This window comes from Coenobita brevimanus, chromosome 39 (assembly GCF_032717465.1).
Source record: "Coenobita brevimanus isolate Jiangsu-jjx chromosome 39, ASM3271746v2, whole genome shotgun sequence".
Classification (NCBI taxonomy): Eukaryota; Metazoa; Arthropoda; class Malacostraca; order Decapoda; family Coenobitidae; genus Coenobita; species Coenobita brevimanus.
Genome location: NC_136992.1, coordinates 22,644,265 through 22,671,455, shown reverse-complemented (window position 1 = coordinate 22,671,455; position 27,191 = coordinate 22,644,265). Strand labels below are relative to the sequence as shown.

Sequence of the window (27,191 nt, the reverse complement as noted above, 5' to 3'; positions counted from 1 at the left end):
GATTTTGGTACAAAAAATAATGTACAAGCACACATTCTAGGGAGTTGTCAGGGCATTGCTTCATGTCTGTCAGTTTGTTTAGTTGAAGGTTTTTGTAGGCTTGTTGTTATTGCCTGGTCCCTGTCTCTCTGGCTGAACAGACCCATTGACCACAGGTAAGCAGCTACTTTGTTTGTGGAGCCATCCTTCAGGTATAATAGAGTACATACACCTTGTATGGTTCCAGCTCTCCCTTGTGATAGATAGGGCCTCACCAAGGTTGGGCCAGGGTCCATTCGGTGGTGAAGTGCAGGGAAATATGAGGAGGTTTGGCTGTGGGTGGATGCCACAATTCCTCCACCCAGAATGTACAGTGCCACCTTGTATAGGCTCCTCATCAGTGTCTTAAATAGTTTTTTTTTTTTTAAGGGATTTGGATGAATAAAAATACTAATTTAGATAAAAGGTTTTGGTGAAAAAAAAAACGGCAATATGGATAAGCAGGATGTAAGATAAATGTATTGCAGATACTGATGGTTGCCTGTATAAGAGGATGAAAATGTGTACTATGCAAACTAAATTGTTGGGGAAGAGGAATTGCAAAGCCTCCTATGTTACTTAGAACATGCCTCCCAGTTTCACCAGCTGTCAATGAATTGTAGATGAGAGAGCTTGTGAGTGCATGCAAGAACCACCTGAGACTGTAAAAAACAGTGATAGCATGCCTTCCATCGGTCACCCACTCAGCCTCTGTAGCTCTTCATTCTTGTGGCTCTTTATAGCTTGTTGAACCCCTTTCACCATATGACTTATATTTTGTTTATTCTTTCTGGCCCCAGATGATTTTATTCACCATATGATGAACTTTTTGATCAGGAGGGGTTAGGTACAGCCAGTGGCGCAGCCAGGTAGGAGGGGGCATGCCCCCCCCCTTGAAATTTCTACGTGTGTTCGAGAATAGACTGTGAATCTTAAATGCCGAATACTTGTTTAATCCAGGGTGAAATACTCGATATGTCACCTATTTGGAGAACTGAAAAAAAAAAAAAAAATGCAATTCTGAGTAAAAAGTCTTGTATACACATATATTTTAGGTGTGAGACAGATATTCAAATTAAAGCACGGGGAGCGGTTGGCAACCGGACGAGTGAGGAAAGGAGGCAGGAAAGGAAGCAAGATCCGTGTGCCATTCTGCGAAATTTTTAATTTTTTATGTACCTTATGACACATTATCTTCAAAACGTGAAACTCCGCTACTAATAGGTTTATGTAATTAACTAGCTAGGAGTACCTGTGGGCAAGTAGGCCTACATGTGGCAGAACTGGCAAGAAAAATAAATTATCGTGGCAGCGTTTACCGGCCATCAGATGAGTGTCACTTGCTCATCACCCGCCTGCGCCATCAGTCATCAGTCATCAGATGATGTTGTGCCAGTGACCAGTCCATTCAACTTGCTAATTACGCTTCTTGCACACTGTACTGTGACAAGTAGTGAAAAGACGTATTCCATGGGTTTCCTTGGATCACTTTATTATGAAACGGAAGCAGCCACAACATGAGTTCAAGTTCTGAAAGGTCAGTTTATGTTTAGCAGATGCATTAAACTGTAGATGATATTATTACTGTCAGTAATAATAACAAATGATAATGTCATGCCATGAGCTCACAAAAAGGAGAGAAGAGAAAGATTTGGGAGTGCTGGTCCAAGATAGTTTGTCACCAGAAAAGCACATTAACAAGATAGTTGGAGAGACTTATAAACTCTTGACTAACATAAGAGTAGCATTTCATTATATGGATGAGGAGATGATGAAAAAATTGATAGTGGCAATGATCCGCCCCAGGTTAGAATATGCAGTGGTAGTGTGGTCCCCACACAAAAAGAAAGATATAAACAAGATTGAGAGAATACAAAGAACAACAACCAAGATGGTCCCCAGTCTGACAGACCTGTCATGCAGAGAGAGGCTGGAAAAACTGGATTTGCCTTCCTTAGAGGAAAGGAGAAAGAAGGAAGACATGATTGCAGTGTTCAGGACCATGGTGGGAGTAGATAAAATTGACAAAGAAGATCTGTTTGTATGGGATAAGAGAGCAAAAGAGGACACGGAATGAAATTGAAAAAGTCAAGCTGCTTGAAGGATATCAAGAAATATAGCTTTCCTTACAGAAGTATAGACTTATGGAATAGCCTGGACAAAGAGATTGTCCAGTCTAAAAACTTAAATGAGTTTAAAGCCAAATTTGACTTACTGAGAAACAGCGATGGAAACCCACGAGCATAGTATATTCCGTGTATATCACAATTAGGTATATTAGGTAAATACTTAAATATTTGGAACGACTTAGACAAAGAGGTGGTGCATGAGAAAAACATTCATGTGTGTAAAGGCAGACTTGATAAATATGGATATGGAGACAGGGCAACATGAGCATTGCTCAGTTCTTGTATACTACAAATAGGTAAATACAAATAGGTAAATACATAAGTGTAGGTGCACACAGAAACTGGAAGCCAGTGACTTCTTAAGATTTTCCTTGTGATATATTTCAGGCTTTAGCTACCTGTGCCCTGTGTGGTAACCATCACTGAAGTATACTAATCATCACTGAAGTAAGTGAAGTATTTAACAGACGATGGATTTTCATAGACATTAGCACTGAGTGTCGTGAGTGGGGACAGTTTGGGACGGAGTGAGTTGGAACAATGGGCACTGCAGTGCCAAATACCAAGGCATTTCCAATTTATGGTGCCCATTCAACCCCAACTTTACAAATGCTGTTAATACTAGTTTTCTATAGAACCGCGAATAATGCATGAAAAATGTGCAAATATGAAAGGGTAGCATTTTGACCTTCGTAGAATTTCATTTTTGAAAATACACATATTTTGCCAAGTGTCCTCTCCCACAGTCAGTTTTAGAGCTAAAGGTCTACTTTTGTTCGGTGAAATCAGTTGTTATAGTTTTTTGTGATTTATCCAGATAATGTATTTTTTCAGCAGAGTAGTGCTGAAGGATTAATAAACGATTGTCGTGAGTTGCCCACCATTTTTTTTTTTTTACCCAGGGTGAGTTGGGACAACAATTTCATTTGTGATTTTTGCAAGGAAAAACCTACTTTTAATGCGTTATACACTCAACCCCCTGCTATCATGCGTTCAGCTATCACGCTTATCTGTTATCACGCACACATCAAATGCACAACCATACATGCTATCACGCACCCCAAGACTGTTATCATGCGTCGAGTTTGAAGACAGGCTAAGCGAAACTTATTCACACGGCACTTCATACGAGGTTTGCAGAGGATATGATGGTTAATCGGAACGGTAACGTGGTAAAATTCCCGATTATAGCACGGGCATTTGGAATGCATCTGAATGGATTCCTGACGAGGACACGACAGGCAAAACAGTGACCAAAACCCATTCGGCTCAAAAAAATATATCGTACTACAGCATTGAAATTTAGCCTGATGCTGAATACTTATTAATATTGTATTTTAGAATAAATATCAATCGTTTTGAAACCCTTATAAAGAGTTAATATTTCTTATGCCGAAAAAACTATGATGTGGATTAAGTAATCACGTGTTTACAACTGAGACAGGGCTCTGACGACAGTGTGAGGAACGTGTGTGATAGCGTCCAAGTTTTGTTCCACTTAAATGTTCCTCAGCCATTCCTGATATAAGATACTGTGTGATACCCCCTTTAGCTGTGGACGCTAAAGAAATGGAGACAGCCAAAGAGATCTGGCGGCAAGTAAGCCACTCCCAAGCCTCGGGACCCATCAAACCACCCAAGCCGTAATCCATATAAAAGTTAGATGGCCTTTTATGTTGTTTATTTATTCATTATACTGTTATTATTAATATAATAATGCTTTATTTCATGTCAGAGGAGAGATTGGCAGGAAATCGTAGGCATAAAGTGGTTAAAAGTTAGAAAAATGGGCCACCGAAAAACCAATTAGAAATTTTCCCATTGATTGTTCAGTTCAGCTATCATGCATTCAGCTATCACGCACGTTTCCTGTGACCAATTAGGCGTGATAGCAGGGGGTTGAGTGTATACTACTAAGTTTTATAGTTTGCTGTATTTATGATGGTTTTGGGTGTCAACAAGTAGATATTTCTCATTTTCGGGTTGTATGCATGACCTAAAGAGAGAAAATACTGTGATGTGGCTTATGGACAAAAAGCATATATTGGTACAGTGTTAAAAGTAGGGAAAAAGTTGCACAATGAAATTTTTGGAAAGGAGAGGAACTGAGAAGTGCAAATGGCCAGTTTGTGATGATATACTTGTACTGTATACTGATGATTTTCGGCAGTATATCATTGGTGGACCTGTCTTATTAGCAGGAACTGTACCTTTACAGTGCAAGAGGTGGACAAAGCCTTTCATGATTATGAAAAGCATATTTCTCAGTGAAATTTTTCAGCATAAATAGGTACTGGCAACTTAGTGGAACTCTTAACTATGGAATATGTATACCTGTATTTCAGTGTGTCCTTAAGTGCGAGGCGTGAAGGGGAGGGGCTAGGTTTATGATGGATTTTGCCATACATCAACCCAAATGGTGAAGTGCACTGTGTTTTATATTTCTCATGGTTAGTCATTGTGGCCCCCCCAAAAAAAAAATTATATTTCTAGCTGCGCCCCTGGGTACAGCCCCTATTATCCCCTTCACTATATATGTTTCTTCTAAACTGGATAAAATTGTGTTCAAATAGCAAGAATTGAGTGGAAAAATGGATCGTCAGATTGAAGGGGTTAATTCTTTTGCTGCAGTTTCTATATTTGGGTATTTTATTCATTAGGTACAGCCCCCATTATCCCCTTCACTATATATAAGATGTTTCTTCTATACTGGATAAAATTATGTTCAGATAGCAAGAATTGAGTTGAAAAATGCATCATCAGATTGAAGGTGTTAATTCTTTTGCTGCAGTTTCTACATTTGGGTATTTTATTTAGGCAAACAGTTGATATGTTTGCTTTACTTTGATGTGGGTTGGATGAACTCACAGACTGCACATGCCACACTAAGATGCTGGCACAACATCAGTGGTGTAAGGAATGTATTTGATGACTGTAGAGGTAGTTGCCTACATGCAGTTGATGGGTTTGCATAGCCAGCCTGACTTGGGTTAGGCAGCAGCAACAAGAACAAAAACAACAACAACAACAACTCCTCCTCCTCCTCCTCCTCCTCCTCCTCCTCCTCCTCCTCCTCCTCCTCCTCCCATATTACAGTAATAGATATCCTTCACAAGCTGAGTGAAAGTGTTTGGAGCTAGGAAGAATAAAATAACTTGTCACCAGATTCAAAGGGTTAACAATGGCTCAGAGGATGACAGAAACACCGCAGTGGTGGAAGTTTTTCAGTCCCTGTTACAGTTCTGATCACAGGATAGATTTTAAGACCTGCATTAACACTTGTTCCCCCTTTCCCTCAGGCCACCCCACATGTCTACAGTTCACACAGCATATGATGATCTCGGTGAGGCAATACCGATGGCAGTGCATTGAGTGCAAGTGCTGTACTCTCTGTGGCACCTCTGAGAATGATGTAAGCTTGGCTAACTTTTCATTTATTAATTTACATTTATTTCATATTCTCTTTAACATCTGTTGCTTCATCTCCATGATTGCTTATAATGCAGTATATTAAGTGTTTGTGTTTTACTGTACCATGGATGGTAGCAGGATATACTGTACTTGTATTTATATTGTTGAAAATTGGATTTTTTTTTTTTTTTTTTTTTTTTTTTTTTTTTTTTAGATAGAGGTGCAATAGTGTAGGAATGAATCTGGATAATCGTAATGGAGGAGAAGAATGTTCTTACTGGAAAGACAGCATAAAAAACCTGACATTAGTGAAGAAGAGAGAAAAAAGGATGAAGAGTGGGAAGGCAACAGTTTTTGTCAAAATACTGTGTATGGAAAAATGATAAACCATGGTGAAGAGAGTGCAGAGAACTACTTTTTGGAAGATGTGCCACAAAGTATGGACGAGTTGAGTTTTACCATGGAGTAGAAAAACAACTGTGGTTCTGCCCTTGTATGGAAGTGAAAGTGGCCTGAATTTTTGCAAAAAATATCACTGATTAAATCAGCTGAGTATTGGAAATATGATGACAGATATGGTAAGACACCAGAATGTCAGGTGAATGATGGACTGGATCGTTGCTGGAATGATATGTGATATTTTAATGAAATATCTACAGTTGGGTTGATAATGAGGAAAATATATGAGAAGGACTGCAAATTATTATGGCATTTTCTGATCAGGGAGTAAGAAGTATGCTGTACCATTAGCAAATCAAGGTGGTACTCATAAGGAGGATGTGAAAGCTGGTGACATGGAGAGCTGGAGCTCCCATTTCACTACCCCTCAGGACTAGCTCCTGACCATATGCATTTGTTGACCTTTTTCATTGTGTCACTAGCACAGTGAATTGGCCAGCATGCTCTTCTAAATTCAGGCACTTAACACACCAAATATCATACCCTACTACAACACAGGGTTGGGTGCCAGGAAGGGCATGCAACCAGTAAACTTTGACCCTACTACCTGGTAGTGGACAGGAGTAAGTTCTGTCAGCACAGCTATGGCCCAGGATTGGGTTGGGGCTTGGATCTGTATCAGAGGGTACAGAGCATTGTGGTTCCCAGACTGTCACTGTCGCCCAGGAGGGTGCCCCATTGTTGGGCGCATAATGGTAGGGCAGTCACAGTCCCAAGGTGCACTTGGAGGGTGTCCCTCTGTTTACCCAGGTGGGGTGCCCTGAGGCCACTGGCACAGCCACTAGCCTTGTCTGGTAAGCAAGTCCCTGTTCCCCATGTCTAGGTTTAGGGCTGTCTGGACAGGGCCTGTGGTCCATTTTCACCTTTCATTTACAAAACTACAATTTAAACAAAGCATTATATGAAAAGCATGCCTGAAGGAATTAAAACATCAGAATGGTTCAGAGCGTCATCTTGGAAGAAGGGTAGAAGGAGGGAAGTGGTGGATACCTTGACTTGGTGGTGGATGGATGGATGTTGCATATAGGAAGTCAGATGGAGAGGAGGATCAATAAGGATAATTGTTCAGAAGGATTGTAGTTACAAGTTAAAGTATTTTGGGAGGGAAGTATGAATGGATATAGTGGGAAGGTCATGCTTGTTGAAGAAGGATAGATGAGAAGTATGGTGAACTTACTAAGAGTAAATGATAGAATTATAGTGTTGAAATTAATGTTTGGGAAAATCCTAGTAATGATAAAATTGGCATTTGGCCCACAGATTGGCTTGGATGGTGAAGAAAAAGACAGGTTCTGGGCCAATTTGATATGTGTGTGATTGGAGGTATGGAGCATAATGAGACTGTAGTTTTTGGAGGTGATTTTAATAGCCATATGGGTGCAGCAGCAATGTGGATATGAAGGTGTGCACAGGTGATGTGCATATGGTACATGAAATGCAGAAGGTGAGAAGATACTAGAGTTCAGTGATGCAATGAACATACTCACAACACAGTTTTTAGGAAAAGGGAGAGTAGACTGAAAATGTACAAGTCTGGAGAATATTGTAGCCAGATTGACTATTTCCTGGTCAGGAGGACTGATAGGAAGGTAGTAAATACATCCTGGTCAGGAGGGCTGGTAGGAGGGTAGCAAAGTGTGTGAAGATTATAAGGGTGAAGAATGTGTACAACAGAGCAAAGTGCTGATATATAACATGGTACTTAAGAAATAGATAATAAAGAAAAGGACACATGTTCCCAGGACAAAAATATGGAATTTAAAAAAATTCAAGCTGCTGGGGATGCTTTCTGTAGCAAGAGGAGTAGAGTGGTGGAAGAGCATGTGGCCATAGACAGAAGTGTAAATGAGCTGTATAGGGCTCTCAAGAACAATCTCTTGAGTTACATCTTTGATGTGTGGCTGGAGAAGGAGCACCAGGAATAAGATAACATGGTTGTGGGGTGAGGTTGTAGAAACCTCCTTTAAGGAGAAACAAAGACTATTTAGGGAATGGAAAAAGGGTGGCAACAGAGAGGAGTACTTGGCAGCTAAGTGAAGAGTCCATAAAAGAGCTATATGGAGCAAAGTCTGAGTCTGAGAGACTTCTGTTTGATAGCCTAAATAATGTGGAAATGAAGAATGTGATAATTAAAGTGGCCTAACAGATGACAAGAGAAAACATCACAAGTGAGCAGTGTGTGAAGAAATGATGAGTGAAGGATAATGGTGGAGAGTAAGAATATTAAGAACGCTTGGAGGGAGCATTACGGGCAGTTGCTGAACGAGGAGTTTGACCACAACAGGGAAAGTGTGGAGACAGCAGATCCAGTGTTTGGCCCTAGGCATTTGTGTGATTTTGTTGTTGTGGACAAGGCAGTCAACAGAATGCTGTTGGGGAAAGCTGTGGGTGGGTCTGGGTTGACCGCTGAGATGCTGAAGATCTCCAGAGATATAGGAGTGAGTTTAATGACTGAATTAATGAATTCTGTTACGGTACTCTCTCAGTTATATGGCATAATTCAGCTAAACCCCCCGCTGGATGTTGCAAAAACAGCAGATACTTCTTTTTTTTTTTTAACAAGTTGAACAGAGGAAGAAAAATGAATAAAAAAAATTATCCATTCACCAGATTACAGGTGTCCTCCATTCTTAAAACATCTGTGACAGTTAGACTAGAACAACTGTAGGTTGATGTCTGGAGGGAAACCACTCTGGGGAAGTGAGTTCCAATGAGATGAAGTTTTGGGAACAAAAGAATTCTGATAGGCAGAAGTTCTGCAGTATGGCAGTGTTACAGTCCAGTCATGAGTGCCACCAGATGTCTGTGTAGTGCGGGGGAAGGCATGGAGAGGTGGCACAATGGATGCAACTTTGTCTGAGCATTTGCCATAAAAATATCTGTAAAATATTAATTATTTTACAGATAAGAAGGAATGTTGCTTTTCTTGAATTATTCAAGAAAAGCAACATTCCTTCTTACTAGTAGGAGAGGTAGTTCATTTTTAATAGCAGGGTTATGAATAATTCTTACAGGTTTGTTCTGAATTTTGTTCAGTTGTTTTTGTGCAACCTTTCCACATCCACACCACAAAGCTGAGCAATATTCCAGCTGAGAGTGCATGTGACTTTCAAATTATTGCTAACTGCTCGCCAGTGAAGAAGTTACAGATTCTGTACATTAATCCAAGTTTTTGAAGTGGTTTTAACAAGTGATCTAACATGAGAGGTCCAGCTGAGGGCATTGGTAAGTGAAACACTGAGAATTTCAATACTTTTAGAGATAGGAATATGAGTAGCCTTGAAAGTAAAACAATATAGGAATCAGGCAGTATCTGTATATGCAGTATTTGGTTTTCCTAGCATTAAATGAAGCAGTGTTATTTTGCCCCCATTCTGTGATCTTAGATAAATCTTCTATCTATCTATCTATCTATTGCCAGACGCCTCAATCCCGTTTGGGGTGGCCACAAACAAATCTTGATTTATGAAAATTGCTGTACTGAGTTGTAAGAGGTATGAAACTTTGTGAATGGGTGTTTAATTGTGAGTGAACCATGAAGTGTTGAGTCAGCTACATATGAACGAGTTGGATTATGGGTGACAGATAAGAGATCTTTAATATGAATTAGGTATAGGGTTGGAGCTAGGACAGATTCTTGAGGCACACTGGCATTAATCGAGTGGAAATTGGAATATACATCATCCACTTTTATGCCTATCTTTCTGTTACTGAGATATGAGGAAATCAGTAGAACGAATGATAATAGGCCACAGCAAGGGAGTTTGGTCAGCAGGGAATGGTGCCATGCTCTGTCAAAAGCTTTAGAAATATCAAGGGCTACTGCATGAGTTTCTCCATGTTGGTTAATTGACTGATGGATGGTATGAGTCTGGAGATTGAGTATATCAATGGTGGATCTTTTGTGGTGAAAACTATACTCTCTGTCACTAATAAAGTTTTGGATTCAAGATGTTTTATAATCTGCTTATTAACCCGCGGCGTCCCGTCGACGTTCTTTAACGTCCACACGTTTTGTCACTGCCAATCCCATCGACGTACATAAACGCGAAAAAATTGCAAGGTCCCTAATTTGCACAATTTTCAATTTTCGCGAGTCATTTTTGGTACGTATACACATGACACCTTCCTCAACAAGATGCCAGGCAGGGACAATGCCTTACCCAGCATGACCTCCTCCCCCCCCCCTACATGCCATTGTCTCAGCAATTCACCTGTTATCAGTGACCTGGCCAGTCTAGCCATGTCATGCCACAGTACGAAATTCAGGGCCAGAGTGATTCCCCAGTCAATGACAATGTGGAGGACAAATTTGACATAGCATTAGAGGAAGAAACAGTCAGAAATGATGATCAGGTAATGTGGCAAAAAAAGGTCAGGTATTAGTGAGTGAAACAATTCTTATAATGCCTATATTACTGCTTGAAAACCAATATACTCTTGTACTACATATAAATTCGTACCAAGTAAATAAATAAATACTGTTTATGAGTGGTGTGAAATAGTTATCCTCCCATAGAACTCGTTTTCTTTGGTGGCAGCCTGATAGAAAACCCAGTAAGGTAAGGAGGTACTCCTACCTGTAATGAGTATTTTAAACCTCAGGTGAGCGATTTCTCTATGAATTTTCTATGTTTCTCACCAAAAGTGAAGGTTTGAGCCAAAAAAACATTTTTCCTAAAATGGTTGGAATTGGGGGGAGTCAGTGGTGGAAAAGTAGTCGGGATGGGGCGGGTTAATTACACTCTCAAATACTTTACCAAGAGAAGATGTGATAGTTATTGGTCTGTAATCAGAGGGGACAGAGGAGCTTTCTTTCTTCAGGATATGGTGGGTATTGGGATCTTTTCAAGAATTATTGATTGAAGAAGTATGTATGCATAGTTTGAATAATTTAGCTAGAGCAGGAGCAAGTTCTGGGGGACATTTTTTCAAAACAAATGGGGGAATTCCATCTGGACCTGGAGCATGATTGGTTGGTAAATTGTCTAGGATAGATTTTATATATCTAGTCTATATCTCAAGTGGAAGAATTTCAAGAGAGCAAATTTCCAGTACAGAGATGTTCTGCCTGACTTTCTCTAAGGTAGAATTTGTGGCAAATGTGCTGGTGAGGATGTTCGCTTTTCCACAGGGGTCATTTATGGTGTTACCACCTGAAGATTTTAGTAGAGGAATGGGTGATGGCTTGTTGAAGTTATTATTGAAAGAACTGAGAGTTGACCAAAATATTCTGATGTCATTAGGATTGTTTAATAGTTTGGATGCTTGGTTGTGAAGAAAGCTTGATTTAAAGAGATTTATTACTACTTTTGCGTGGTTTCTAGGAAGTTTAAATTGACTGTGGGATTCAGATGTTTTTTATTTTAAGTAAAAGTATATGCTAAGGACATTTGGGTCATTGCTCTGCCACAAGTGCTGTCAGACCATTTTGGGGAGTCCAGTCTTTTAATAACTGTTGACTGGGTATGAACAACTCCATACCAGCTTGTGTTAAGTCATTAATGTGGGACTGGATAAAACTAGTGTCAGTGGAGAAGAAAGGCTGCCATGGAATATCAGCAAGATAATTTCTAAATCCATTCCAGCCTGCCCTATCAAAGTGCCATCTGGTCACCCTGACAGGTTCAGAACGGGGAGGTTTGGGGCAACTGACAAATGAGGCTTTAATGAGATGGTGGTCCGAGGATCCAAGTGGTGACGGTACTTCTATCCTGTATTGATCTGGGTTATTTGTCAGGAATAGGTCCAAGAGAAAGGTGTTATGGTCAGAATTATCTGGTATTCTGGCTGGTTGTTGTAGCAACTGTTTGAAATTAAATGATTCTGCAAACTGCCAGCATTGTAGACCAGTATTGTCAGTCCTGGCAAAATGCAATAACCATTCAACATTGTGGATGTTAAAATCACCTAAAATGGTAATTTCAGTGGTAAGGATGAGGTTAAGTTTGGTGAACTGTGTGGATATGGAGTGAAATACACTGGGTTCTGAAGAGCCATTGGGTAGCAATAAGCTATGCAGATATATTTAGTGATATTTGATAATTTAGTGTGGATAATGAATAATCAAAGTTAGCTGAAGTGAAGTTCAAAATAGTGTCAACTGCAAATTCAGATTTGATATAACAACAGCTGCTACCCCTGTTACCAAAGTTTATGAGGAGATGGTAACTAGGAAATCTAAATGGGAATATGTCAGTAGAAGGAGAGATTTCAATTTCTGTGAGGAATTGGGCTAGAGGGAATTGAAGGAAAAAGAGAACAGAATTCAGATTGATACTAAGACCACGGATAATAGTGAAATACTATAAGGCTGCAACCGCACTTCTCTGATGACGAGCATGAACAGTGCTTGCAGTAACCGCTGTCAGCACAATCGTTTGATTCCGAGCTGGAGCACCCTGTGCCACCAGCCCTACCTTGCCGGTGGTGGCAGTCCGAGGTACCACTGAATTTGCTGATAATAATGCAGCGTCCATTGCAAAAGGGGGATGGAAATAGCTGTGATGTCTAATGTGTATGTAGTCTGGTGCAGACAGTTGGAGGTAGAGGTATTATGAGAGTATGCTGGCCTACTCTCTGTGTTAATGAAAACACTGAAAATGTTTATCAAAGGGAGATGGTCAGGAAGAGATCCTGAAGGCTGGTGAAATGGGAGCTCCAGCTCTCCCTGTCACCAGTTAGCCATCTACCTTGGGAATACCGCCATGTACAACTGGTGCTACAGTACCATCAAGTGGCTATCCATTTGGTGTTGAACAGGATAATATGTCACCACCCTAAGCTATCCATCTCGGCCCTGTATCATAAAAACTTTACCACAGTGCTACCCATGATTAAAAGATTAAAACCAAGCATTTTCAATACAGTATTGATACAGTACAGTAATATAATGCATAATATAGTCGTGATCATACCTAGTGTTGGCATCAACGGAGGGTAGTGTGCAGTACAGTGCACTTAATCCCATCTGGTCTAGTGATGAATGGTTCCCACAGTGATTACTCCATCTCCACTACCTCAGCCCCTATCTCTTCAGCCTCTGTCAATACAGCAGTGAGGGAGGCAGGGGGACCACAGGCTAAGTCACAGCACCAGCAGGGTAGCCACCACATGTCACAAATGCACAAGGCACAGATGCGTCCTCACTATATGGCATCCAGTAGCAAAAATGAGAAGGTGATGAGTGACTTAGCTCATCAGTTGGGCCGCTCCTACAATGCATTGTGATTGGCTGGCGTGTGTTGCTGTGTTGCGGGGTCTGCCCATGCACCAATTGGGTCCTGCATCTGATCTGGATAATACAGATTACTGCAAAAAAATGCACGGTACTGCCGATTGCTTCCCATTTCTGAGCCGAAGATTGACTAATTTTGCTGGATATTGTTTTAATAGATCCGAGCAGAAAGCACCAGATATTGCAGTAGGCTGGATGTTGTGACTATGGATAACTGAGAGATTACTGTATATATGAGTGTTCTGTTCCAAGTGACTGGTTGGAGAGCATGGTTGTAAATGTGTTTAAGGGGAAGGATGATGCTTTGAAAAGAGGAAATTATAGAGGCATAAAGCTTCTGAACCAGATAATGAAGGTCATGGAGAAAGTCCTGTAAGGTATGATAAAAGAAAAAGTGAAACTTGAAGAGATGGAGTTTGTGTGTATGTCAGGCAAAGGGATCACCGATTCGGTATTCATTATCTGACAGCTTCAGGGAAAATACGTAGTCAGATATTGCTATACATGTGTTTGCTATGTGATAAATCACTAGAATGATGAACTGAAAGTTACAACTAGGTAAATCACTAGAATGATGAACTGAAAGTTATAACTAGTTGTACATACGTAGTTGTGATATACAAGAAATGAGCTTTGCTAGTGGGGTCCCGTCTCTGTTTCTCAATAAGTCAGAGCTTGCTTGAAACACGTTGAAGTTTCTAGACTGGACGATTTCTTTGTCCAGGCTATTCCACAGGTCTGTGCATCTGTATGGAAAAATATATTTCTTGAAATCCTTCAAGCAACTTGGCTTTTTCAGTTTCATTCCGTGTCATCTTGTTACTCTCCCATCCCATACAAAAGAGATCTTTTCTGTCAATTTTATCTACTCCCATCATGGCCCTGAACACTGCAGCCATGTTGCTCCTCTCTTCCTGGTATCTTAGGAAGGCAGATCCAGCTTTTCCAGCTTCTCACTGTATGACATCTGCCAGGCTAGGGACGTTCTTGGTTGCTGTTCTTTGTATTTTTTTGATCTTGTTTATATCTTTCTTTTTGTGTGGGGACCACACTACTGCCACATATTCCAACCTGGGGCGGATCATGGCCACTATCAATTTTTTCATCATCTCATCCATGTAATGAAATGCTACTCTTATGTTAGTCAAGCGATTATACATCTCTCTGTCTTGTTAATGTGTTTTTCAGGTGACGAACTGCCATGGACCAGCACTCCCAAATCATTCTCTTCTCTCACTTTTATGACTGGTTCATTACCCATCATATAATTCAGTGATGGCCTCTCGGTACTTTTATCCATTTCCAGCATTTTGCATTTTTTTGCATTCAGTTTCATTTCCCACATCCAGCTTTAATCATGAATCCTATCCAGGTCCTCCTGCAGCATTTTACAGTCTTCCTCAACATCTGCTTTCCTCAAGATCTATGCATCATCAGCAAACAGACGTGCATAACTGTTCATTCCATCTACCATATTGTTTACATAAATCAGGAACATTACTGATGCTAACACCGAGCCCTGTGGGACTCCACTTGTTGCTTTCCTCCATCCAGACATCCTGTCCTTTATTGCTGTCCTCATTTTTCTGTCTCTCAAGAAGTCTCTCATCCACTCCAGAAGATTTCCCATCAGTCTTCTTATGTGCTTCAATTTCCACATTAGTTGCTTGTGAGGTACCTTGTCAAAGCCTTTCTCTGAATCTAAATACTCACAATCCACCCAACCGTGTCTCTCCTGTAGCACATCAGTCGCTCTTGAGTAAAAGCTCAACAAGTTGGATACACATGACCGTCCACTTCTGAATTCAAACTGACTTTCAGCCAAAATGTTCATCTCCTCCATCTGTCTTTCAGGATTCTCTTGCACAATTTTGCGACTGTGCTGGTCAGGGACATTGGTCTATAATTCAGGGGTTCTTCCTTGTTTTCTCCCTTATAAATTGGTACCACATTGGCCCTCTTCCATTCCCGAGGCTCTTTCCCTTCTTCCAGAGAACACACAATTAAACTGTGAATCTTATCCACCAGTTGTTCTCTGAATTCCTTCAGTACCTAGTTAGAGATTCCATCCGGTCCTGTTGCTTTCCTTACATCTTGAGTTTCCAGTAGTTTATCCACTTCTTGCACGTTCACTTTTATATCTTTTATCACTACATCTAGTCACTCCCTCTCTCTCCACAAAATCCCTTTTCTTAAGTAAAAAATTATAAACATTTGTTCATTATTTCAGCTTGCATTGCCTCATCTTTATAGACCTCTCCTGCTACTTTCAGTTTGGTGATTCCTTCATTTTGTCAGTTTGCCATTAATAAATCTATAAAACAATTTGGGTTCTTCCTTACATTTGTCAGTTATACCTTTTTCAAAATTACTTTCTTCCTGTCTGTGTATTCTTGTGTATTCATTTCTAGTTTTTCTATATTCTTCATTTGTTCTATTATTACCTCTCATTCTCCAGTTGTTCCATGCAATGTCCCTCTTTTTTTTTTTTTTTTTTTTTTTTCAGTCATACACTTTCTGGTAAACCAATCCTTTTTCCTGTTTTCTTTCCCACTTACACTTGGCACATATTTTTCCACTCCCAAATTATAGAGGTCTAGAAAGATATCCCACTTCCAATGTATCTCTCTTGTTTCTCTGAATTTTTCTCCAGTCCACATTTTCGAAAAATTTCCTCATTCCTGTAAAGTTTGCTTTCCCAAAGTTGTATCTTCTCTGCCTATAAAGCTCATCTCTTGCCACCAGGTTCTCTTTTATCATCTGGAACTCATTGGCCACATGATCACTTTCTCCTATATTACACAGATATTTAAAAGATTCACTTATGTCAGTTTCTTTGGTTAACAATAAATCTAGTCTTGCTTGTGTGTCATCACCTCTGAATCTTGTCTCTTCTTTGATTCACTGAGTCATTATATTATTCATTGGTATATTTAACAATATAGTGCCCCATGAATCTTCACTGCCTTCTGAGCCCCATTCCTCCCAGTTCACCTGTTTACAATTAAACTCACCCATCAGAATTATGTTGTTGCTTTTCTCAGTCACACTCTGTAGATATCTAACCATGTCTGACAACATCTGATATTCATCATCATTCCATGCCCTTGTGTTTGGGGGAACATATACCACTGCCATGTCTCTCTTGCCATTCTTTCCAGTTTCTGTTCTATCTATCTATTGCCAGACGCCTCAATCCCGTTTGGGGTGGCCACAAACAAATCGCCTCCAAGTCGCCCTGTCCCCTGCCATTTCACTGCCCTGCTCCCAACTCACACCCCCCTCTCTCATATACCTCTCCACCCCATCCCTCCATCTCATCCTCGGCCTCCCCCTCCCTCTTCCCTCCCTCCACCTCACTCACATACACTCTCTTCGTCAGTCTTTCACCCTCCATCCTCTCCACATGGCCAAACCACCTCAGTGTGTTCCTCATAATGCTTCCTATCACATCCACATCCACACCACAACACTTCTTTATATCCTCATTCGTCAGCCTGTCTCTCCATGTGACTCCACAGGCTCCTCTTAAATAACTCATTTCCACTGCTCTCACTCTTGACTTGTGTCCTTCCAACAACGTCCAAGCTTCTCTTCCATACGTTAGAGTTGGTATCACAATACTGTCATGTAGTAACTTTTTCACTTCCATGCTCACTTCCCTGTTTCTTATCACTGCTTTCAAAGAACCAGCAACCTTTCTTCCCTGCTGTACCCTTTCAAGCATGTCACCCTCCAAACCTCCATCCTTACTCATCACACTACCCAAGTACTTAACGTACTCACATTTTCCAATTCCTCACCATCCAACCTTGCTCTACATTCACTGACTTCACCTCTCTCAAAGACCATCACTTTACTCTTCCCTACATTCACCTTTAGATTCCGTTTCTTACACACTCTCCCAAACTCATCCACCAAGCCTTGCAGCTCCCTTTCGTCTTCACTCAACAAAACAGTATCATCTGCAAACAACAGTACAGGGAGTTTCCAAACACTATCCTCTCTCACCAGGGCCACTCCAACATCCACTACCTTACCTTTTACCTCTTTTATTACCCCATCCATGTACAGATTGAACAACCATGGAGACATGACACATCCCTGTTTCAACCCAACTTTCAAAGAGAAAAATTCACTTAGTTCACCATCCACGTGCACTGCAGTCTTCGCACCATCGTACATACTCTTCACAGCATTCGACAACTTCCCATCTACTCCATATATTCTTAATACTTTCCACAATCCTTGTCTATCCACCCTGTCATATGCTTTCTCCAAATCCATGAAAGCCGCATACAACTTCTTTCCCTTCTCTAGAAACTTTTCCACTAAAGATCTAAGAATGAATATCTGATCTACACAACGTCTTCCCTTCCTAAAGCCTCCCTGTTCTTCTCCAACTAATTTCTATGTTCTTTCTAATTTCATATTTATCACTTCAACCATACCCTCTCCCAGTTCCACATTATCCACATTTATGTTGTTCTTCACTGTTATCATCACTCCTCCTCCTGTTTTTTCTTTTCTGTCTCATCTCCATAGTTTGTATTTACTGTCTCCCATATGGATATCAGTATCCTCTCTTAATTTGCTTTCTACAAAGCACAGAAAATCTGGTTCATGTACCCACAAGAAATGATTGAGTTATAACCTTGCTGATATTAAACCATCAACATTAGTATATGCCAATTTCCAGTTCTTTTTCATTGTTTTTTATTCCTTCTTCTCTCCCTCTCTCTGTCGGTACCATTTCCTCAATTTCTGATCCATAACTCTCCAATAGAACATCGTCGTCTGTTCTCTTCGTTTTTTCCTTTGCTTCCTTTACTAGGTCTTTTATTTTAGCTCTTTCATCCTCATTTGCATCTCTCTTTATCCAAACATTCTTTAATCCCTCTTTTTCGATAATTTCCATGTTTTCTTGATGATTTCATTTACCATTACCCGAGACTTAAACTTTACTTTTAGTGGCCTCGCCCCTCCTTCCTCGTACTTTCCTAGCCTAACATTCCTTCAATCTCTACTTGATCTTTGTTGTTACCCTCCATAAGTACTGATACTATCTCTTTAGCCGTGCTTAGTTCTTCTCTTTCACTTTCTGATCTTACTGTCATAAATTTTTCTTTTACTCCAGAAATTGTCATGCATTTTTTTTCTTGTCTGCTACATCCCTGACTAAAGATTCTCTACTTCTTAGTACCCTAACCACTTCCTTCTCCACCATTTCCATGCTTGTTGTTCTATAATCTGTTTCAAATTTATGTTTCCTTCCCCTTGAATTTTCTTCCATCCCTTGTGTTGCTTTTTGATGTTCTTAATGTGTTCATCTTGCATCTGCGATTTTGTTTCATGCTCATCTAATTTATTTTTCATCCTGTCCCATTCTTCTTCCAACCTCTTGTTTTCCCTCTTGAGCATTTTTATTTCTTTGCGGCAGATTCATTACTCACTTTTAATTCTGTAACTTGTCTTTCGTGTTCAGCACTGCTTGTGCAGATGCTTTCCAACTTGCTCTGCATTACTTTAATCTCTTCTCCTGTTCTAAGGTCTGTTCCTGCAACTCTCTTGTTATTGACCATACCTTTTTTAACCCATGGACATTCCTCTCTGCAATTTTATCCACTCCTGCTACTCCTGTTTGGTTCAGTTTAGTACTTCCTTTACCCTTATCTTCATTGGAGAAGCCTGCAAATTTGCCGCCACCAGCTGTGAACAATGAACTGTCCCTCTCTGCCATGATGCAACCATACAAAAACTTTATACTTCCAGTGTGTCTTGTACTCTTTTTATGACCGAAACCTGCTTTTTTTTTTTTTTTTAACTAATATCCGAGACCACCATTCACGTTTTCATTCACAAAATCACAATAGGCTGGTCTCCTTTTTGCCGCTGATTGGGCGATTATTTCTGTATATCATTACAGTTTCACATAAAAATTAGATCCAGTCTTGATGGCGTATTCTCTCCCCTAATTCAAGTATTTTCTTTAACCAACTGTGTTAAAAAATTTTCCGTTATCAGCTCCATCATATACCCCTGGGTGTCCACATTTTTCCCTGCATCAATTCCTTCCCAGTCGACTTCTTGACAATTAAAATCACCCACTAGCAGCAATCTGTTTCTCCACTTAATTATCTTCCTTAGCATATCAAAAGATGTTCTCATTAACTGTTCATACTCATACCTGTTCTATGCTCTGGTCTGTGGTGGCATTTACTGTACATCAGTACCATGTCTACCTTTTCTCCATGTTCTTCTACTATTTCCTATGTATCTATCTATATATCTATAGCCCGACGCCCTAATCCCGCAAAGGGTGACAGCAGGCAAAACCCCTCCAGGTCGCTCTGTCACACACCTTTTGACTGCCCTCCCCCCAACCCACTCCCCCCTCCCTCATATACCTCTCAACTCCATCTATCCACCTCATCCTCGGTCTCCTTTTTCCTCTCCCTCCCTGCACTTCACCTACATACATTCTCTTAGTCAGTCTTCAATTCTCCATTCTCTCCACATGTCCAAACCACCTCAGTGTATTTTTACTTCCAGTATTTCCACTCTCATATTTTCTAAATATACCCCCTTTGCATTTACCTTTTTGTCAGCCATAATCATCACTTCTCCAAATGTTCCTTCTCTGTCGTTCCTTCACACATTATAATCTTCCAACCAAGCACATTTGCATTGAATTCACTTTCTAATTTAGTTTCAGCTAAACATACCACTTCTGGCTTCTTTTCCCTAAAGTAGTCACCAGGTTCTAGTTTCTTCGTTATCAGTCCATCCACATTTGTATACGTTACATTTATCATAAAAAAAATGTGATGAGTACACCGCTTCCCGTTCGATCAGCGAAGTTAAGCAACGTTGGGTCTGGTTAGTACTTGGATGGGTGACCGCCTGGGAACACCAGATGCTGTTGGCATCCCTACGTCAAGTGGGGTTGGTGGAGGATTAGTGCCCCTCCCTGTAAAACAATTAACTCTAAGCCCTTGGCCACCCTGTCTGGGATACATGGCGTCTGGCAATGAATGAATGATGAACATTTATCATATGAGCCTAAGTCTTCTTAATCACTTGCTTATTTGCTCTAACTTTACCTAGGCTTGCAAGTTTTGACGTAGGTCCTTCATGATGCTAGAACAGTCAAAAATTGCAGAAGCCTTAGGGCCTAGTGCTGAAAGCATTTAATAGTTCCATCCCTAAGCTTTAACATATGGATGGGGAAGGTGACGACCGCTCTGAGGAACATTCCAGACCAAGGAGAGTTTTAGTAGAAACTTGTGAGGCCAGAAAACCACCCCATTATTGAAGCATATGAAAATATGAAACATGGACAAGGGGCTGAGAGCCTGAGCCTGAGGGGTTACGGTAGATGACTAAAGGTGCCAGTTGGTTCAAAGGAACTTGATGTGCTACACAGTAAAAGCTAATCACAGGTGCAGGTGAACCCTGCAATGTAACTGCTTGGCAGATGGACAGCACGTCTAGGACCAACTCACTGAGTAGCTAGGGAAGGAGAGACTGCAGATTCATCCAGCTCATCTAGAAAACCTTTGAATATAGCATACTTCTCTGCTTCTTGAATGATCTTTTCCAGTTAGGTCGAGTTTTCTCACCTTAACTTGGTCCAGATATGTCTGTTCAGCCATTTGCAGTTTATATTATGTAGTTTAGTACTGTAGTGGGCAAAAAGAAGGTTCTATAGCCGTACATTTTTTTCATAGCACTTGTTCATTACCAGCATCCCATTCTGATGTAAATCGTTTGTTATAACTCAACATTGAAGATGAACAGATGATATTTTTATACAAAATTAAAGTAAAAAGGATATAATCATGAACCTCAGGGCAGAGTTTTATATGAAGAAAGTTAAATCAGGGAAAGCCCCAGGAATTGATGGAGTGTGTATTTACCTATTTGTATTTATCTATTTGTAGTATACAGGAATTGAGCAATGCTCGTGTTGTCCTGTCTGCATATCCACATTTATCAAGTCTACCTTTACACACATGAATGTTTTTCTCATGCACCACCTCTTTGTCTAAGTCATTCCAAATATTTAAGTATTTACCTAATCTACCTAATTGTGATATACACGGAATGTACTATGCTCGTGGGTTTCCGTCGCTGTTTCTCAAGAAGTCGAATTTAGCTTTAAACTCGTTTAAGTTTTTAGACTGGACAATCTCTTTGTCCAGGCTATTCCATAAGTCTATACTTCTGTAAGGAAAGCTATATTTCTTGATATCCTTCAAGCAGCTTGACTTTTTCAATTTCATTCCGTGTCCTCTTGTTGCTCTCTTATCCCATACAAACAGATCTTCTTTGTCAATTTTATCTACTCCCACCATGGTCCTGAACACTGCAATCATGTCTCCCCTCTTTCTCCTTTCCTCTAAGGAAGGCAAATCCAGTTTTTCCAGCCTCTCTCTGTATGACAGGTCTGTCAGACTGGGGACCATCTTGGTTGCTGTTCTTTTTATTCTCTCAATCTTGTTTATATCTTTCTTTTTGTGTGGGGACCACACTACCGCTGCATATTCTAACCTGGGGCGGATCATGGCCACTATCAATTTTTTCATCATCTCCTCATCCATATAATGAAATGCTACTCTTATGTTAGTCAAGAATTTAAAAGTCTCTCCAACTATCTTGTTAATGTGCTTTTCTGGTGACAAACTATCTTGGACCATCACTCCCAAATCTTTCTCTTCTCTCCTTTTTGTGATTAATTCATTACCCAACAAATAATTCAGTGATGGCCTCCTGGTACTTTTACCCATTTCCAATATTTTACATTTCTTTACATTAAAAATCATTTCCCACGTCCGGCTCCAATTGTGTATCCTATCCAAATCCTCCTGCAGTATTTTACAATCCTCCTCAACCTCTACCTTCCTCAAGATCTTTACATCATCAGCAAACAGACTTGCATAACTGTTCACTCCATCTACCATATCATTTACGTAAATCAGGAACATTACTGGCGCCACACTGAGCCTTGAGGGACTCCACTTGTTACTTCCCTCCATCCAGACATCCTATCCTTTATTACTGTCCTCATTTGTCTGTCTCTCAAAAAGTCTCTCATCCATTCCAGAAGTTTCCCCTTTAGTCCTCCTATATATTCAAGTTTCCACATTAGTCTCTTATGAGGTACCTTGTCAAAGGCGTTTTCTAAGTCTAAGTACACACAATCCACCCAACCATCTCTCTCCTGTACCACATCAATCGCTCTTGAGTAAAAGCTCAACAAGTTAGAAACACATGACCTTCCACTTCTGAATCCAAACTGACATTCAGCCAAAATATTCATCTCTTCCAGATATTTTATCCATCTGTCTTTCAGGATTCTCTCACACAATTTTGCGACCATGCTGGTTAGAGACACTGGTCTATAATTCAGGGGTTCTTCCCTGTTTCCTCCCTTGTAAATTGGTACCACATTTGCCCTCTTCCATTCTTGTGGCACTTTCCCCTCTTCCAGTGAGCATACGATTAAACTGTGAATTTTATCCGCCAGTTGTTCTCTGCATTCCTTCAGTACCCAATTAGAAATTCCATCAGGTCCTGGGGCTTTCCTTACATCTTGAGTTTCCAGTAATTTATTCACTTCCTGTACCTCCACTTTTATATCTTTTATCACCGGAACATTTCTAATCACTCCCTCCCCTTCCACAAGCTCCTTTTCTTTAGTGAAAACTGACTGGAAACGTTTGTTCATTATTTCTGCTTGCATTGCCGCATGCTTAAAGACCTCTCCTTCTACTTTCAGTTTGGTGATTCCTTCCTTTTGTTTCAGTTTGCCATTAACAAATCTATAAAACAGTTTGAGTTCATCCTTGCATTTGTCTATTATACCTTTTTCAAAATTCCTTTCTTCTTCTCTATGTATTCTTGTGTATTCATTTCTTGTTCTTTTATATTCTTCCTTGGTTCTGTTGTTACCTCTGTTTCTCCAGTTGTTCCACGCCTTATCTCTCTCTTTTTTTGCTAACATACACCTTCTATTAAACCACTCCTTTTTCCTGTTTCCTTTCCCTCTTACTCTTGGTACAAATATTTCCACCCCCAAATTATAGAGGTCTAGAAAGATATCCCACTTCTTCTGTATCTCTCTTGTTTCTCTGAATTTTCTCCAATCCGCATTTTCAAAAAAGTTTCTCAATCCTGTAAAATTTGCTTTTCCCAAAGTTGTATCTTCCCTGTCTATGAAGCTCGTCTCTTGGCTCGACGTTCCCTATTAACATCTGGAACTCAATGACCACATGATCACTTTTTCCTAAAGGAGAGTGTTATTTCAATGATTCTATTACATCGGGTTCTTTGGTGAACAGTAAATCTAACCTTGCTGGTGTGTCCTCACCTCGAAACCGTGTCTCTTCTTTGACCCATTGCGTCATCACATTATTCATTATTATATTTAATAACATAGTGCCCCACGAATCCTCGCCGCCTCACGAGTACCGTTCCTCCCAGTTCACCTCTTTACAGTTAAAGTCACCCACCAAAATTATATTATTGCTTTTCTCAATTATTTTTTTGCAAATAGCTAGCCATATCTGACAACATCTCATGGTATTCGTCATCCTTCCATGCTCTCGTCTTTGGGGGAACATACACTACCGCCATATCTCTCTTAACATTCTCTCCAGTTTCTAATTTCATATATATCACTTCAGCCCTGCCTTCTCCCATTTCCACAGTATCTACATTTATGTTGTTCTTCACTGCTATCATCACTCCTCCTCCCATTTTTTCTTTTCTGTCTTTTCTCCACAGTTTGTATTTACCATCTCCCAAATGAACATCAATATCTTCTCTTAATTTGGTCTCTACAAAGCACATGACATCAGGTTCATGTTCTCTCAAGAAATCGTTAATTTCGATCCTAGTCGATGTGAAACCATCCACATTAGTATATATCACCTTCAAATTATTTTTGACATTTTTAATACCCTCTTCTCTCCTACTTTCTGTCTGTACCACTTCCTCAGCTACTGATCTTTCACAGCCATCCCCCTTATTTTCCTTCACTTCTATTTCCTTAAATACCATTTCCTTACTTTCATATCCAATACTCTCCAAAAAAAAGTATTACATTCTTCCTCTGTCCTCTTATCATTTTATTCCTTTACTTCTTCCTTTAATGATTTTAAAACTTCTCTTTCTTCTTCATTCAGATCTTTTCTTGTTATAATATTTTCCATCCCCGCCTCTTTGCTTAATTTCCAGGTCACTTTAAGTATCTCATTTATTACACTTTCTGATGTAAACTTGACTCTCATTGGTCTTGTTTCCCCTTTCTTATAAGGCCCTATCCTCCTTACTTCCTCAGTTTCTTTTACCCACTCGTCTCCTTCGGGGTCAATCTTGCCTAATATTCCTCTCACCAGGTTCGTGTCTCTCTCGAGTCTTACGAACCTAACCTTTTCTTCTTCCCTGTTTCCAAATACTACCACACATCTGTTCCTTTCTGCAGTTTCTCTCACTATTTTCTCTTTTTTCTTCAGTATTTTCACTACATTTTCTTCCATTTTTTTCTTGTTCATTTCCCTTTCTTCCTGGATGATCTCTCTTAAGCTGACCACTTCTTTCTGTTCTTCTTCTACGTGTGCCCACTTTGCCTTATGCTCTTCTAATACACTACTCACCTTCTCCGTTTTATTAGTACTCTCTTCTAGTTTCCTCCTCAATTGAACATTTTCACGCTTCAAATTTCTAATCTCTTCATTCGCTGTTTCATTGGATTGGATCAGTCTCTGTATGGTAGTTTCCGTATTTTCAGACACATCCTTTATCACTAGATTCTCTACTTTCTTTTCAAGTTCACTAATCCTCATAATTAATGTTTTAACCAGGTCCATGACATTGGTTTTTGTATCAAATCCTTGAAATTCTAGTCCCTCATTGTTTACATTTTCGGCCATGTTTGATGTTGGTTAAGTACCAAAACAGCTGTTACCGAAAAAAACTACAAACATTCATGTATACTCTAGCCAATAAATCTTTACATTTTTGGTAGTCTATTAACTTGCATTAATTTTAAATTTAAAAAGACCTGAGGAGACAGGACAGACAAAATTCCTGAAACTACTTAAGGTTAGCAGCGATGGCTGGGATGTCTGCTGTCTCCGGGGAAAAAGAAGTGTGTGGTAATCATAGGGGCATTTGTCTTCTTAGTATAATAGGAAAAGTGTATGGTAGGATACTTATTGACAGACTTAGAGAAAGAACAGTGAAATTAGTTGGAGAAGAACAGGGAGGCTTTAGGAAGGGAAAAGGTTGTGTAGATCAGATATTCATTCTTGGATCTTTGGTGGAAAAGTTTCTAGGGAAGGGAAAGAAGTTGTATGCGGCTTTCATGGATTTGGAGAAAGCATATGACAGGGTGGATGGACAAGGATTGTGGAAAGTGTTGGGAATATGTCGAGTGGAATATGTGTGGTGAAATTCTGAAGCATGGGGGAGAGATAGTAGTAGAATGGATGTGGAAGATGTGCAGATTGGCCTGGGAGGAAGGTAGAGTGCCGGAGGATTGGAAGTCAGGTATAATTATTCCCTTGTACAAAGGAAAAGGGGAAAAAGAAGTGTGTGGTAATCACAGGGGCATTTGTCTTCTTAGTATAATAAGAAAAGTGTATGGTAGGATACTTATTGACAGACTTAGAGAAAGAACAGAGAAATTAGTTGGAGAAGAACAGGGAGGCTTTAGGAAGGGAAGAGGTTGTGTAGATCAGATATTCATTCTTGGATCTTTGGTGGAAACGTTTCTAGAGAAGGGAAAGAAGTTGTATGTGGCTTTCATGGATTTGGGGAAGGCATAAGACAGGGTGGATGGACAAGGATTGTGGAAAGTGTTGGGAATATGTGGAGTGGATGGGAAGTTGTTGAATGTTGTGAAGAGTGTGTACGATGGTGCGAAGGCTGCAGTGCGTGTGGATGGTGAACTAAGTGAATTTTTCTCTTTGAAAGTTGGGTTGAAACAGGGATGTGTCATGTCTCCATGGTTGTTCAGTCTGTACATGGATGGGGTAATAAAAGAGGTACAAGGTGGGGTAGTGGATGTTGGAGTGGCCCTGGTGAGAGAGGATAGTGTTTGGAAACTCCCTGTACTGTTGTTTGCAGATGATACTGTGTTGTTGAGTGAAGACGAAGGGGAGCTGCAAGGCTTGGTGGATTAGTTTAGGAGAGTGTGTGGGAAACGGAATCTAAAGGTGAATGTAGGAAAGAGTAAAGTGATGGTCTTTGAGAGAGGTGAAGTCAGTGAATGGACAGCGAGGTTGGATGGTGAGGAATTGGAAAATGTGAGTACGTTTAAGTGCTTGGGTAGTGTGATGAGTAGGGGTGGAGGTTTGGAGGGTGGAGTGCTTGAAGGGGTGCAGCAGGGAAGAGGGGTTGCTGGTTCTTTGAGAGTAGTGATAAGAAACAGGGAGGTGAGCATGGAAGTGAAAAAGTTGCTACATGACAGTATTGTGATACCAACTCTGGCGTATGGAAGTGAAGCTTGGACGTTGTTGGAGGGACGCAAGTCAAGAGTGAGAGCAGTGGAAATGAGTTATTTGGGAGGAGCCTGTGGAGTCACATGGAGAGACAGGCTGACGAATGAGGATATGGGGGAGCGTTGTGGTGTTGATGTGGATGTGTTGGTAAGCATTTTGGGGAGCGCACTAAGGTGGTTTGGCCATGTGGAGAGGATGGAGGGTGAAAGACTGACAAAGAGAGTGTATGTTAGTGAGGTGGAGGGGGGAAGAGGGAGGGGGAGGCCGAGGATGAGATGGAGGGATGGGGTGGAGAGGTATATGAGAGAGGGGGGTGTGAGTTGGGAGCAGGGCAGTGAAATGGCAGGGGACAGGGCGACGTGGAGGCAATTTGTTTGTGGCCACCCCAAACGGGATTGAGGCGTCTGGCAATAGATAGATAGATAGACA

General features: G+C 40.4%; 1 protein-coding gene and 1 pseudogene across 1 annotated transcript in view; both read left to right on the top strand.

Annotated features, from left to right (window-relative positions):
- LOC145396870 (zinc finger protein ubi-d4 B-like) overlaps positions 1–27,191 on the top strand; it is a 636,773-nt gene that overhangs the window by 556,123 nt on the left and 53,459 nt on the right. The window contains exon 14 of the mRNA XM_080270158.1: positions 5,447–5,559. Coding sequence (XP_080126284.1) covers positions 5,447–5,559 — 113 coding nt within the window. The remainder of the gene's footprint in view (positions 1–5,446; positions 5,560–27,191) is intronic.
- Positions 20,064–20,183, top strand: LOC145396945 (5S ribosomal RNA; annotated as a pseudogene).